At 31.8% G+C, this 16,281-nt stretch overlaps 1 protein-coding gene across 4 annotated transcripts in view; it reads right to left on the bottom strand.

The window, feature by feature from the left end:
* Nucleotides 1-2,056, bottom strand: part of LOC145327073 (methylenetetrahydrofolate reductase (NADPH)) — a 30,846-nt gene extending 28,790 nt beyond the window's left edge. For 3 of the 4 annotated variants that reach the window (XR_013882050.1, XM_080170594.1, XM_080170593.1), the window contains exon 1: nt 2,012-2,056. Coding sequence is in view for 2 of the 4 variants with exons in the window: in XM_080170594.1 (XP_080026720.1) it covers nt 2,012-2,041 (30 nt within the window). In the remaining 2 variants the exon portion in view is untranslated. Of the gene's footprint in view, nt 1-234; nt 315-2,011 lie in introns of those variants that run through there. The other variant, XM_080170595.1, reaches the window with a different exon arrangement.
* Nucleotides 2,057-16,281: the final 14,225 nt, after the last annotated feature.

Raw genomic sequence — 16,281 nt, 5'->3', positions numbered from 1 at the left:
TACCAGTTTTGTTAGCCCCGAGATGCCGAGCTAACAAAACTGGTGTTATTATATATTATGATCGTACATTTTTTACATTTGTAGAAAACTGATAGAATACGATGTTATACATAATTTTCAGTATGGCTGAGATTCGATTCTTATCCACCGGATATTAATCGGTTTCGAAGTCATACTGGAAATAATATCCCAGATGTAGCATGCTATGGCGGACAGGCACAGGCAGGTTTATACCTGGATAGCTGGCAATGGACGCCCATTTATGCCATTACCAAGTTTCTCAAGAACAAGGTTTTCCACTTGCTAAAATATTTATCCTTTCATTTTGAAGTTGAATATATGTGTCAAGTTTTTTTATGTTTCTTTTGATATGATAATAGTTATTCATTGCATCGTATTATAGACAGCTTTCCGCGGATATTAAAATGAATAATTATAAGATTAAAACCAGTTTTGTTAACTTTTATGGGCCTAAGGACAGGGCTAACATAACTGGTAGGTATTGATTTTATGATTATTCATTTTAATACCCATGGAAAATTTTCTGTAAAATGATGCTATTCATGATTTTTCAGTATGGATCGGGATATTCATAATACATGAAAGTGAATTAATTATTCAAGATTTTATGTCATCGATTAAATTAGAATTTTATTACAAAAATAAAAAGACATGTATGTCCAAAGAAGCACATCATTGAGAATTTGGAAGAAAATAAACGGTTATGATGTAGTGCATAATGGGGTTCAAGGACAAACGCAGGAGTCCCAAACGTCGGAGTGGACAAACACAGGAGTGTTAAAATATTAATATAATTAAGTATTTGTATACAGATTAGGTTAGGTTAAAATATGAATGTACAAATAAGTTCCCGGAGTGGATAGGCATTTAAAAAACCTATAAGATAGTCTAAAATAGGTTAGGTTAGGTTAAGTGTCCACTCCGACGTTTGTCAACTCCTGCGTTTGTACTAGGACCCATAATGGGCCAGAAGGGAACTACATCTGTGGGCAAAAAAGTTCCCAAGAGTATATGTGTATTTTAACCCACAATTTATACAGTTGCTTTTTGACAAGCGGACGTACGGATAGATCCTAATTAATGAGCACTATCAATGGAATTAAATGTAGAATGTCGTCAAAGTATCCATTAACAAAATGAATAAACTATCATTAAATTAATTAAATTTTTTTATGATAATAGTTTAATAATATATAATTAATTTGATGCGCCTAACTGCTAAAGAAAATTATTAAATTTCTTTAAAATTTATAGTACTTTATTTTCACCTTTTAGACTACTTTATCATTTTTAAATTCAAAGTTTTTAAAATAACTATTTATTGACTTCAATACCAAAGAAGTAAAACAAAAATGTAAAATAAAATGTAGAAACTTTATAGTACATGAAAAAATTCAAGTTTCTTAATGAATTTTATACTGCAAAAAATCCATCACTATAAACATGAAACAATTCTTAAGTATAAATAATTAATAAATGAATTTTTTTTATCAAATTCTTTGTTTCTTTAATTGAAAACTCAAACATATAAAAATGGATAAAATGTGAATGTCTTTTTAAATGTCTATATTGTAGGCGAGTTAAAAAAAAAGTGGTATTTTTGGTTATACAACAGTTAAACCCAATGGAAAATTTTTAATTTTGAAGGCGCTGCTTTTTCAGACGAGAAGGTACAAGATAAGGATTTGAATTTGTTGAACCCTTTGGTAAAAATCTTATTCAAAAAGAAAGATATCAAGTATGGCATCGAAACCGAGAAATCTCCGTTGGATTAGACTCGGTTCTCATCCATACTGAAAAATCATGTATACAATCTAAACGCTGTCTATAACACGATGCGATGAAATACTATTCTACAATTAGAGTCGAATGGTTTGAGGGTTGACTTTTAGAAAGCTTCCCTAACAGTTATGGGGGATAGAAAACTTGTCGGACAGACAAACATAAATCCTCTTTTTTGTAAGAAAATTTTTCAATTTTTTTTACTTGCCTGATTATTTTCTAAGGGAGCAGGACACATTTTTGGTTGGATTTTTTCTGAAAATTTTTAAAGTAAGTCATTAATCATTAATGCAAAAAAGTTTTTTTCAGCATTCTATAGACATCCTCTAATAAAAAAATGATATAGAAACTACTAATTCTAACTTGCAGAAAATTTGGAGGTAAACATTTTTTATATCAATAGAAGCCTTGCAGAAAAACAGCCTGAAACCCTATCATAACCCACGTGAAGCTTTCCTAAAAAAAGAACTCAATCGGTGCAGTAGTTATCGAGACCTTAACGGACAAACAAGAAAACCTTACTAATTTATTCAAGATTGAATGCTAAACTAATCAAAACTCTAAGGCTTTTTTCACAAATTATTGAATTCAAGTTTAATGAAATATGAATCTAGAATAAATTAAGGAAAGCAAGTTAAGCAAACAACCTTCCTCTTTGAGTGCTAGATAACATCTGAGCGCAGAGCATTAATAGTGCCCGGACTTTATATAAAATTTATCGCTTAACTTTTAATACTTAATGAATGTGCAGTCTATTTATACTAGAGTTGGCTCGATATAATTATCTCCCTATTGGCTAGTTTTCTATATGCATATCTATTTCTCAATAAATCTATTTTCCTCACCCGGCATTACTATCTAAAAGAAAGTAAATATTTAATAATCTAAATGATTTTAAAAAGATTTTTTAAATTATATTTTTTTCTTTACATTACCATCACCAAAGGGTTAATGATGATGATTACAATTTTAGTTTAATATTTGAACACACAAAGTGTCGCCACAATCGAATTCTTTTAAAACAGAGTTTTCTTAAATTTATTATATTATAAATTTAAATTTTCTTTTTTTATGATTAGAAATTAAATACATTGATATAAGGTAAATAGCAACATGAAATTAAAAAAAGGAATTTATTTTTAATAAAGTAAAATAATGGGACTTATCGTTCTGGGCAATGAGAGTTTATTATGGATTATTGGAGCACTATGAGTTTTAAACAAATATTCCTTGGAAAACTTGAGCTCGATTATAGACATTTATTTCCTATATAGATCTGACATGGATCTTGAAGCAATTAAGCAGGCCCTTTTGTACATGTTAAAAATTGGAAGATTTCATTAAATAAAAGTTATCGCAAATATACTTAGTAAATGAGATATTTTTAAAAACTGGATTATATCAATGGATCTAATATTACTTGGATGTTGCACCAGATTTTCATGAACTCTAATAAAGTGATACTCACAGCTGCTTAAAAAAAGATACTACCTATCCACCCCCTTTGCACCATCCCCTCCCCGCCAACTGGATGAAAGAACTGACCAATAAATGAACAAATTTTCCCCTGTCAATATATCCAATTATTCTTTATCCATTATTCTAGCATAGATATAGAAAATATAGAGAAACGATTTAATAGATACAAAACAAGGATGACAACATCCATAAGTAGCGAAACACAAAAATTATGGATGGATATCCGGCGAAAATAAACTATGTTGCAATTTCATAAAACAAACATTAAACTAAAAAATCAAGAAACCTAGTAAGATTTATAACTTGAAAATCTAAGAATCGATCTAGCACCTTAAGCAATAAGCAAATCTTAATGAAACTTTGTGGGGATATGTAAATTGATAACTTATATAATTTCTATAAATATCAGCCGTCTGTCTTGAATAGGAGTAAAGAAAATCATGAAAACTTTAAAATCTAGGAATCGAACTAGCACCCTAACCAATAAGCAAATCTTGATAAAATTTTATAAATGTATGCAGAATATGAAATATGCAGAAATTTCAGCTCTCTATTATTCATAGGAGCCGAGAGACGGACGGACGGACAGACAAACGGACATTTAAAATTATAGACTAGCTTTGCTACTAACAAGGATGTAATCATACATAGAATCAAAGAAGTATTATACGTCCATAACGGATAGTTCTAAATGCAAACATGTTTTAATTGTCCTATCATTTTCAAACTTGACATAATGATGATTCTACTTACACTACAGGACAAAATAGAAATTCCTTTGACGATTAATCCCTAAGCAAAGCATCTTTATAATCAAGTCTCAAACTGCAAGTATATGGAACTTTTATTTTTACTACTTGATATTGTTGAATGTTGAATTCGTTGTTATTTTATATTTATCAATGTTTGTATGTTTAATTTGTTGATCTTCGATTTTATTATCAGATATCGTGTTATATATTTCTAATGGATTATAGATTAAACTTTTAAACATTTGTCTTGAAGTTCTAACTTAGCATAATCAGTTTTCTAGCCTACGGCGCGTAAGAACTTGTGTCCATGCAAAATTTCTCTTATCTCCAGGGAGGGAGGGAGGGGACACTGAAAAGTAAATTTCCAGTGATCTAAGGGGATAAGACAATGACCGACAAATTGATGTGTATCTCCAATGATGATAAACAAAATCGCCCCTTCTGTAGATTACAATTAGTGGTTGAAAAGTTTAAACATTCAACTTAATGAACTAACCAATCAAAATTCAATAAAAGTCCCCAAAGTTGTTAAGCCAACCAATAGGAAAACTTTGAGACCTAGTTTAATAAACAGCCCATTGACCCCTTCCTTCCTGGTAAATTCGTTGACTCATAAACTTTTGTAATTTTATTAACCTTTGATTGGTTGGTTCGAAACAAGTATCCAAACTTTTCAACCAATAATTTTTAGCTACAGAATAATTAACTTTGTTTGTCATCATTTGGGGTGTAAATTCAATAATTGTCCATTGTCTTACCGAAGATCCCTGGTTATCTCGTAAGGAAAACAATTTGATAATCTTACAAGTGGTTGAAACTAGTTTTCTTTGGTTAAAATGGAATCTTTTAAAAATGCAGAGTGAACAAGAATATTTAGCACTGTGAGAAACCCAGAGAGTGGGGGGGGGGGACGTTGGGCTGTTTATTACCCTAGTCCACACAGTTTTATGATTTCTTGGCTTAAAATCAACTGGGACTTTTCTTGAATTTTGATTGGTTAGTTAAATAAGTTGAGTGTCAAAAAGGTTCAACCAGTAATTGTAATCTACAGAAGGGATAATTTTGTGTATCATGTGCACAAATTTATCAAATTTTACATGTACGAAAGATTTACAATTTAGATTAATGGAAAGAAAACGAAGTAGCGGTTTTCGTCGTATTTTCACAGAAGCGTTTGATAGGTTGTTTTAGGTTAGGTAAATATTAATGATTCGCCGGAGGGGTAAAGGCCCCTGCAGGGTCTAGAAAAAGGAGAAACGCCACTGTGAAAATAGACGAACCGCTACTTCGTTTTCTTTCCATGAGTTGCTTAATAGTCTAATAACATAACATAACAAACGCAGTAAAATGTTTAACTTAGCAACCAAAACTCTTGATAATAATTAGTAATTAAATTCCAATCTTAACTAGACAAAAACCAGGGCTTGGCGGCAGCAGCCAAGCCGCCATTTCTTTCCTGTTTCACAAATTCGAAGCAGTGACAGCCGTAGGATTATATAATATAATAGGATTAATATTAAAATTAAATTTATCGCATTATATTGTAGACAGCTGTCCGCGTATTTTAAAATGAAAGATAGAAACCAGTTTTGTTAGCCTTGGGGGTCGAAGGTTCGGGTAACAAAACTAGTATTAATTTTAAAATATTTATTTTAATATTTGTGGAAAATTGTCTGTGATAAGATGCTATACATGATTTTTCAGTATGGTTTTGAACCAGTTTTAATATAGCAGATATTAATCGGTTTCGGAGCCATACTGAAAATATGAATACTGAATAATTATATAGAAGCTTTTCAGTAACCAATTTTTAATTGTATGACAGGATTGTTATAAGCTAATCTATTTGTCTGCAAGTCCGTCAGTCAGACTGTCTGCCTCTCCCATGGGGGAAATACGTATTAATCGTCTGCTATTTGAGTTAGACAGCTTCCTTCCATCTGCTAGACTGTAAATATTACTTAAGAATATATGAGCTTTACAAGTAATGAATATTTTAATCCTTGTTTAGGATTAATTTGTAATAGCGGAAAATTTTCAGGAATTTTTAGAAAAAAGCTATATATGTATTCATTTACATTTGATATAATACATAAAAAATTTGAAGTTGAAATATTAATCAGAAAAGTGATTTTATACTACCATTTTTCTACAATATTCAATTTACAATGAATTTACATATTTTTATCTTATACTAGAGGCTGCGACCCAAACATGGAGGAGATCTACATAAAAGGAGTAGGGAAAGCCAAAAAATTCCCTAGAACATAAAAAAATAATATCCCAAAAATATCTTGTGTCCTATTAGAAGCTTCCATAAAATAGAGAATTCAATCGGTTTAGTAGTCATTAAAATTTTAAGCTATAGACAAAAAAACTTCATATAATAGGAAAAATTTATAATTCAACTAATATTTTATCATTTGTACAGTAAAATCTTAATAAGCTTTTGTAAATATAATTTTTTTCTCTCAATATCTAAAATTTATCCCTGAATTATAATTAAATATAAATGTCCATATACACCCCTGAAATCTACGCTACGATAAATGAAAGCCGGTCCCTGCCCTTCCCTATTTAACCAAAGTAAAAAAGTGTATAGCAAGTTTTGGTGTTTTTAAATATCAGCCAATATATTTTGTATGTAATTTATATTATCCTATTTTATAAAGTAGCATGTTTTTTTTTGTCTGAAGCTTAAGATTTCAATAGCTACTGATCTCATTCAGTTCTTATTTTCACGAAAGCTTCACAAGATCACATAGATTCCGAGCTGGTTTTGTGCTATTTTTTTCTATTTAAAGAATAGGGATATGTTTAGGCTATTTTTCTTCCAAATTCCTAAACCTTTTAATATTACAGAGCCTCTAGATTCTAGGGGTCCAGCCAATAGTTATTTAGTAATCCTAAAAGGTCCTATAGCTATAGTAAGAAATTATTTGATTTCCTATTAAAGATGGATTAATGATTGGTGGATTTATGCTGTCAGCTTTTTAAAAAATAGATTAGGTATATCCAACCTCTAATGAAGGTAAATTAGCATACCCACCTGGAAGATAGGTTACCACACGAAACTAGATATGTAAAAATATACAATGATACCCCCCCCCCCCCTTAATTTTTTAATGGGCGAATAATTGATGGAATTAAAGATTTTTATACTGCCATTGTCTTGTCCTCTATATATCTATATTATTGCAACTTTTAGAAAAAGATCCTTAAAATATAAAAAAATAAGTATTTCTTAAACAATTTAATATTCAAATTTCAAATTTCTTCTATTTATATGAAATGTAGCAGCTGCGCCCCTTTTATGTAGGGGCTCTATATGGAAGGGTAGAAAAATAGCCTAAAACCATACCAAGATTAAATTTAAAAAAATAAAATTGCCTAAAACCATCTCAGGACTTGTAAGAAGCTTCCCTGTAAAGGAGAACCATAAAGGAGTTTCGTGGTTAGCTAGATCCTTTGCTACAGACTAAAAAGGTTGCTACTTTAAATATTAGGATTGATACTCTTTTTTAAAAAGTAATTTACAATAAACAAAGAACACCTTATACTAGCCGCAAGTAAGTTTTTTTTATGAAACTTTATCATCAAGATTTTCCATAACATGCTTAGACTGCATGATTATAAAAATCCCAAAATAAAATTGCAAAAAAATCCTTTGAAAAGTCAATAATAACAATAAGGAAAATAAACACTATTAAAAAAATATCAAAATGCTCAAAAAATAATATTAATTTTCACTGTTTATAATCAACTTTCACCATATATAACATATACATGTTGCTACCCCAATGGTATTTTAACGACTGACCATTATGTACGCCCTTAAATTTCTCCCTTTCTGCCCCCTTACCCCCCTCCCCACGCACTAAGCCTGCAAAAAAATCAACTTTTATCATCTAAAAAGTACAACCAGTTGAATCATTTTTAGAGGGCGGTGTTTTAAGTATCTATTTTATTTCTTATACAAAGTAGTAAGCTTTTGAAAACTAATTAACCAATTGAGTTCTTTTTCTAAGAGAAACTCCACATTGGTCACGGGAAGGTTTTAGGCCAATCAATTTTTGAATATGAGTCTTGAGACGGTTTTGTGCTTTTTTCTGCCCTTTCTAAACCTTTTTAATATATACCCTAAAAGCTATGGGCATATGTTTATTATTCTCTAAAAAAATATAAACATATCGTATTTGCATAGCCAAGAGGGGGAGTAAAGAGGTGTTTACGCTCCTAAAACTTTAAAACCCCTCAAAATGTTTAAAAAACAATAGATTAAACCCCCTCAAACCTTTGAAACCCTTTATTTTACTCAAAATAAAAAAATTCTAAAATACTTAGCTACCAATCTCGAAAACCCTCTGAAAGCCCCAAATCCGCCCCCCCCCCCCTCCCACAAAATGAAAAGCTTAGACGTCCATGCTTATATTGGCCTAGGTTTGGAAAAAGGGTTTCTTTTTATCATTTATATTGAAACCCCTCCTTTTACCTCATTTCAAAATTTTAAAATACTTAATTACCCATCTCGATAACCCTTTGAAACCCCCCCCCCCCCCTCCCACAAAATAAAAAGCTTAGACGTCCATGCTTATTGGCCTAGGTTTAAAAAGGGTTCCTAAAATTCCTTGTACTGTACTCTGTATAAAATGTTTAAAAACTAGGAGGGGAAAAATCCAAGAAGGAAACTAGAAATTTTCGTCGGCATGTGTGTAAATATGCAGGGACCTAAAGGGATAAGACAATGGCCGATAAATCGATGTACATCCCCAATGATGTTCCACAAAATTACCACTTCTGTAGATTACAATCAGTGGTTAAAAAGTTTGCACACTCAACCATCTAATCATACTTCAACAAAAGTCCTCAATGTTTTTAGCCAACGAATAAGAAAGCGTTATAGCAAAACTTTTGGAATTAGTTTAATTAACAGCACAATGTCCCTTCCCTCCCTGATAGATATGTATTTGTTGCACTTATGAAAGCCAGACAACAACAAAAAAAGGAGTTATCAAATTTACTCTTTGTAGTTTGGATGATTAATTTTTGGACTAGTTGTAAAAAAAAGATTAAGTAAAATATGAAATCGAAGTTAAAATTGACAAATTAGTTGCTGCCTTTTTTCTGAAAAAAAAGGCGGTATAGCTTTTAAAATGTTGAATGAGGTCATTTTTATAAAGCAATCTGAAGTGCTTTCAAACAAAGTACAGGGGGGTCTAACCCTGTGGGGATACACAGTACTCAATATAACCTACCCTAACCTGACATAAAGTCATGTAAAAACGAACGAAAACTACCACCCCCCACTCTTTTTATTTTCAATTTATTCAAAACTAAATTTGTAAGGGGGTTTACAAGTGCTAAACAGGATACTTTGAGCGAAAGCGACAGATCAGCAATTTAGTTAACGGCTGCAACTTAGCAGCTCAGCTGTAGCTGCAAATTATTGAAATCGGCGGCTAATTGCCCAAAAAAAACACCTTCTTGACAAATAATTGGCATAACAAAGTTGGGAGAAAAAAGGGTAAAATTTGAAAAATTTGTACTTTGCTCAAAGAGAAATCTTAAGAGGACCACGCATATCCAATAAAGAGTTTTTTTTTTTGTCTGAATCTAAAGATCTGGAGAATTGATGGTTCGTATTAGTTGTACTTTTCAAGGAAGCTTTATATATTATCAGGATGGTTTTAAGCTATTTTACTTACATCCTCAACTCTCCCCTAGAGGCTAGGGGGTGTGGCAACTAGTAAATAAACAAGGATGACAACATCCATAAAAGCGAAGAACTGAAACGGTAGTACAAACGGACATCAACACTTGTATAGTGTCTAAACTGAATAATCAGAATATAAAAGTATAAGATTCGAAGCAAAATTGTAAGTAAATTTTTTGAAAAACTACTTGATACAGGATAATGTTTATGGACATACTTACATTTTTAGATCTTGATTATAGAGTTGCTTCGCTTATAATATTGTTCTTTGTTGTTCCAGGAATCATTATACCAAAAATCAGATCAAACGGATAATTAGATCACATAAAATTTTGTTGTTAAAAAGTAAAAAAATCAACATGTTTAAAATGGACATACGGACATTCTGGTAATGATTATAGAGTTGCTATGCTTTCTAAATCGTACCTAACTCCTACAGGAATCATCATGCAAAGTTTGAAATCGATAGGACAATTCTAACATGCCTAAATTAACGAATAAAAGCTATCTATCTCGGACGGACGGACGGACGTACGGACGTACGGACGGACGTACGGACGGACGTACGGACCGACCCTAATTATAGAAAAGCTTCGCTTTTAAAAAGGGTGTGTGTTAAAATAAATGTGTACTTTCAACATTTTGGGTTCAACTTTTATTTTCACGCAGTAGAGTACAAATTTTTATACAGTTCACATGAAAATTAAGAAAGATTTTTTTTTTTATAAAATTCAGCTTTCTTTCAATTTGATTGCGGTTATTCTCAACCCCCTTATTTAAAAAAAAATAAAAATTATGGGGGGGGGGGGGGTGAGTAGTTTGCGTTTATTTGTTAATACTGTATATTAGGCTAGGTTAAGTTATATTTTCAATTTATTAGGGAAAACACCAATTTGATTAAATAGATTATTCATAAAAACAACTCTAGTTAATTGTATTAACAAGCTCCAAAAGGACGAATTACACGCATTTATTGGAGAAAGATTAATTTATCTTCTATTATTCTATATATAACTAACCAAAATAATAATAAAAATACAGACCATCATTATTTGATTTAATTATTGAAATGTTATTAGAAAGAAAACCTAAATCACAATTCGGCTTTAACCTAAAACTCACTATTAGAGTACGGCTTCGAAACAAATTAATATCCGCTGGATTAGAACCGATTCTCAGCCATACTGAAAAATCATGTATAGCATCGTATTATAGACAACTTTCCACGAATGTATAAAAATCATAAAAATAATACCAGTTTTGTTAGCCTGGGGCTATCAAAACTAGTTTTAATCTAATATTTTTTCGTTTTTAAATATCCGCGGAAAGCTGTAAATAATACGATGCAATAAATAACTATTGTAGTATTAAAGCATTGTTATCGAGATGACTGAATATAAAAATAATGATTCCCCTAAGTCAAGTATAACATCTGATTCAAGTTACTAACTGCTTTCTCCTTAAAAATGTTATAATAAAACATTAGACTGGTGGGTCTAGAGCTACCAAAACAAGATCTTTTGCGGATTTTCGCCGTGATTAATAACTACTGTCTGCACCTTTAGTATTTAGGGTTTTTGTATTCAAATGAGAAGGGATGGGTAAAAAAAATAGCATTAAACCACGCAAAGAATAAAAAGAATTGAATAGCCAAAAACCATTTCTTGACCTATGTGAAGCTTCCCTAAATAGAGAACTCAATTGGTTTGGTAGTTTTTTAAATCATAAGCTTCCGACAAAAAATCCTTACTACTTTATAAAATAGGTTTGAAGGGATAATATCTGAGTTTCACATGTGATGGGTATGCTAAGATGTGGAACGTAAATTAAAGAAGGAGATTAAGGAATAAATTAATTAAAATCGTTAATATAAAAAACATTTATTTTCTATTTAAAATATTTAAAAACTATGAATTAGACAATTTTAAACTAACCAGTTGCTGAACAAGTGTAAAAAGCGTCGGGGGATGAATCATTTATAGTCTAATGACACATCCTTTGTCTGACCACTCTATTAATGTAAACTCTATTGGTTAGATTTCATAAAGGTATATGAATTTTGACTTCCTTGAAATTCGAGCGGTATCATCAGGAAGGGAGGGAGGGGACATTAGACTGTTAATTACACTAGTCCCCAAAGTGTTAAAGTAACGTTATCCTATTAGTTGGTAAGACATGGGGTATTTTTATTGGAATCTAATTTGTTAGTTCATTAAGGTTAGGGTCTAAACGTTTCAACCACTGCACTGATTGTAATCTACAGAATGGTAATTTTATAAATCATCATTGGTACATCAATTTATCGGTAATTGTGTTATCCCCTACATCCCTGGATATCATGCATTCATATCATGTGCATATTGTTCAAAATGCGAAGCTTTTCTATAATTATCGTCCTTACGTCATGTATTTTATAAAAATAGATAATTTAGAATACGTGGATATATTGACAGGGGAAAAATTTGTCATCAATTTTGGTTGCTAATATGGACCGCATTTAGTAGTCAGTTCTTTTATCCAGTAGGTGGCGAGGGGATGGAGTAAAGGTTGGTAAATATGAGTCATCGTTTTTTTAGCCAGCTGCCAGTATCACTTTATTAGAAAACATAAAAATCTGGTATAACATCTACTACATTATTAAATATCCATTTTTAGAACAAGAAAATAATGGAAAGTAAAAGGGGGGTGGAAAATCGGGTGCAATATCCATGTAATAATATATCGATTGTTATATCTCACAATATAATGTAGCTTAATCGAATATTTCTGTAAAAAGAGCTTTAAAGGCTGTTTCGGCACTTAAATGAAGCTTCCAAAAAGCTTCATAAAGGGGTTAAAAAAGGGGAAGGCAGGCCTTCCTAATTTATTTTTTATGAGGACACTCCTTTCCATCTCCCCTACAGCACTTAATAATTAGCACCTTTTCATTTAAATATTTTAGTCATTTATAAGCAACTAGGTGCTTCGCTCAAGAGGTGATCCAAAAAAATGAAGGCAAGATTCGTAAAATGGCCAAGGAAATCTTCAGCAATAAAAAAAAAGTTGTGGGAGATTTTTTTTTTTTTTTTTGGGGGGGGGGTGTCCATCCCTTAAGAAAATAGCCTAAACCCACCACAGAACCAGTAGGTATATTCCCTAAAGAGTAGAATTCGATCGGTTCAGTGGTTACCGATCTTAAGGGACGGACGGACGGACAGACAGACAGACGGACAGACGAACAGACGAACAGACATCATTCTACTCTGTATTATGTATTATAGATATAAATTTGTTGCATTTTATTGACAAAACACAAGTAATAATTTCCAATTCCATGAGTAAGAAAGAATAAGACAAAATCTAGTGTTTGTTATTTTCTAGCGTTTGTCCGCAATCAAGCGTTAGTCGCATCTACTGTTTGACGTATCTAGGGTTTGACGTAGTACCGTTGGAACGAACTCGATATCTAGAACCTAAAAACATAACATTTTCATTACATAGGTGTTACATTAAGGTTTATTATAAGCAAATTTATTTAAAAGGTTCATTTTACATTGACGACAATTGCAAATATGTAGATTTATAAAGCAAAGCTTTTCAGTAATTTATACAGGAATCTAAAGACAATAAATTGATGTACATTCAAAATTATGACACACAAAATTACCCCTTCAGTTGATTACAATTAGTGGTTGAAACATTTGGACACTCAACCAACCAATTAAGATTTAATAAATGTCCTCAAAGTTGTAAAGCCAACAAATATGAAAACGTTATTATAAAACACTTTTGGGACTAATGTAAGAAACAACCCAATGTCCCCTCCCTCCCTCTCAAGGGCGTCCAGGGGTGGGGGGGGGGGGGACGGACGGGTATAGCCATATTGTACCTTACCCCCTCCCGAAAAAAGCTTGGACGTCTTTGGCGTACATCCGTACGTTTATCCATCTGTACGTTGGTCAGTCAGTCAATCGACTCATTTTTTGTGTTTCTTGGCGGGATTTTAAAATTCATATTTCTCAAATAAAATTAGTTAAACAATGCGAACAAATACTACTAAAAATTTGATTATTTTTCGCTGTACAACACTTTACTGTTGTTTTTCATTGATATGTTAAGTTAGTTAGTATTGCACTATTTAGAATCATACATGTTCTTGTTTCTTCTTCTACATATACATAAAATTTAGAATTTGCAAATGGGTGTCTTTTTGCTAATTTTAAAACAACAAGAAAGGTTACATCCAAAAAAACATTATAATCATAAAAAAGGGTTTTAGCACTGGCGTGCACAGGGCTTTGATATTCACCTTAAACAGAAATCGAAAGGGTATAGGGGGTGTAATCTAGGCATTTAGAGGGGTGTGTGTTATATTCAGGGGGTGTAAGCCTTTGGGTGTAAGACTAGATGCTAATTAATTATTTTTTTCAAGGGAGCTTAGTATTAGTATGTTAAAGGCCATTGTCAATGTGGGGAGGGAGTTTAATCAACATACTCAAAAGTAAGAAAAACGTTCTGTCCTCATATTTATAAACGCAGAGCCCATATGTGTTAGGTTAGGTTAAGTTTGGTTAGGTAATATTGAGTAGCCCTGCAGGGTTAGGACCTGCTGCAGGCTAAGGCTACGGATTAGGCTTTATTGATGATGTCTTCCTTATTGTCCTATAAAGTACAAAGTTTTTTTTGTTTGTAGCAAAGGATCTCATTGAACTGATATAGTTCTTCTTTAGAGGGAAGCTTCTTATAGGCCCTGAGATAGTTTTAGGCTTTTTTATTTTTATAAATTGGGTATTGTTTTAAGCTATTTTTCTGCCCTTCCACATCCCTTCGTATATAGAAGCCCCTAGATGCTAGGGGCGCAGACGCTAGTGTGTTTTAAATTTTATTTAGGCCTTTTGTACCATAAGATCTTTCGTATTATTAGGTCTTTTGTAGCAATGCTTTCCGGAACATTATATGAAATACTTACTTTTTTTATGATTAGACACTCAAGACAGACTATCAGACGGACAGAAGCTAATCTAAATAAAAGAATATTAAAATTGTCGGATAGCTAATTAGTTGCGTTAAGCATCTAATCTTTTTTTTTACCAAAAGGGTGTGTCTTTTTCAAGTTAACTTGGCTGTTAGGGGGTTGTACACAACTGTCACCACCTAATACCACCGCCTTCTGAATGCCACTGTTTGAAAGATTGAGAGCTAAAATGAGGTATATAATAGCTGCGTTTCTAAAGATATTAAATAGTTTACTTCAACAAACAAAAATTACATTTCAACAAATATTTAGTTGTTGAAATTTTAATATTGAATATTTCTAAATTAGTTATTTAATTGAATCCTATTTGGACAAATCCCTCTAACTTCTTAAAAGCCAAGTTTTTTAGTAGCGAAACTACTCTATAATTTGAAATGTCCGTCTGTCTGTATGTCCGTATGTCCGTCTGTCTTAGTTTGGGGGAAACGTGATTTTCTCGGCTCCTATTAAAGATAAAGAGCTGAAATTTTTTGACAACATTCCCATTATAAAGGAGCACAATTAACTATAAAACATCAAGGGCGGTCGGACCGCTTTTTAGTAGGTTTTAGGCTATTTTTGTATTTTTCACTTTTTTTTCCATATCTTCAGTGTTTATGGTCCGATTTTCAAATTTTTTTCAGTTATTGATATCAAAATTAAATTTTCTGTCGTTTACAGAAAACAACCATGACGGCCACACTGCCATTTTGCAGGTTTTAGGCTATTTTTGTATTTTTCACATTTTCACCATATCTTCAGTGTTTATGGTCCAATTTTCAAAATTTTTTCAGTTATTGATATCAAAATTAAATTTCCCGTCGTTTAAAGAAAACAACCATGACGGCCAGACTGCCTTTTTGCAGGTTTTAGGCTATTTTTGTATTTTTCACATTATTCTCCATATCTTTAGTGTTTATGGTCCGATTTTCAAAATTTTTTCAGTTATAGATATCAAATTAAATTTCCCGTCGTTTAAAGAAAACAACCATGGTGGTCAGACTGCCTTTTATCAGGTTTTTGGCTATTTTTATATGTTTTACATATTTCCCCATATATTTGGTGTTTTTGGTCCCATTTTCAAACTTTTATGGGGTATCAGTATCAAAATAATTTTTCACATTGTTATGAGAATCTTTTATGTAATCTACTTAGACTGTCGTCATCATTAAAAATAAAACAAGGTTTCGTGTTTATTTTCTCCAATAAATCTAATCTTGATTTTAATACACTTTAAATCTACTTTTACGTATTTCCATCCACGATTTTTTGTGCTTCGCTACTTATGGATGTTGTCATCCTTGTTTTTAATAAGGGTCGGTCTGTCCGTCTGGAATAGTTGGCTTTTTTCGATAATTTATACATGTTGTACTATCGATTTCAAACTTTGCATGCTGATTCCTATATCAATTAGGTACGATTTAGGAAGCATAGAAAATCTATATCGTTACCAGAAAGTCCTAACGTCCATAAGACTTATTGTTTTTTAACCTTTTTAACAACAATTATTTATGTGATCTATTTATCCTAATAAACTGATT

This window comes from Acartia tonsa, chromosome 8 (assembly GCF_053477335.1).
Source record: "Acartia tonsa isolate MP-2025a chromosome 8, ASM5347733v1, whole genome shotgun sequence".
Lineage (NCBI taxonomy): Eukaryota > Metazoa > Arthropoda > Copepoda > Calanoida > Acartiidae > Acartia > Acartia tonsa.
Note: the sequence above shows the minus strand (reverse complement) of the source record. Positions and strands in the feature narration are given on the sequence as shown.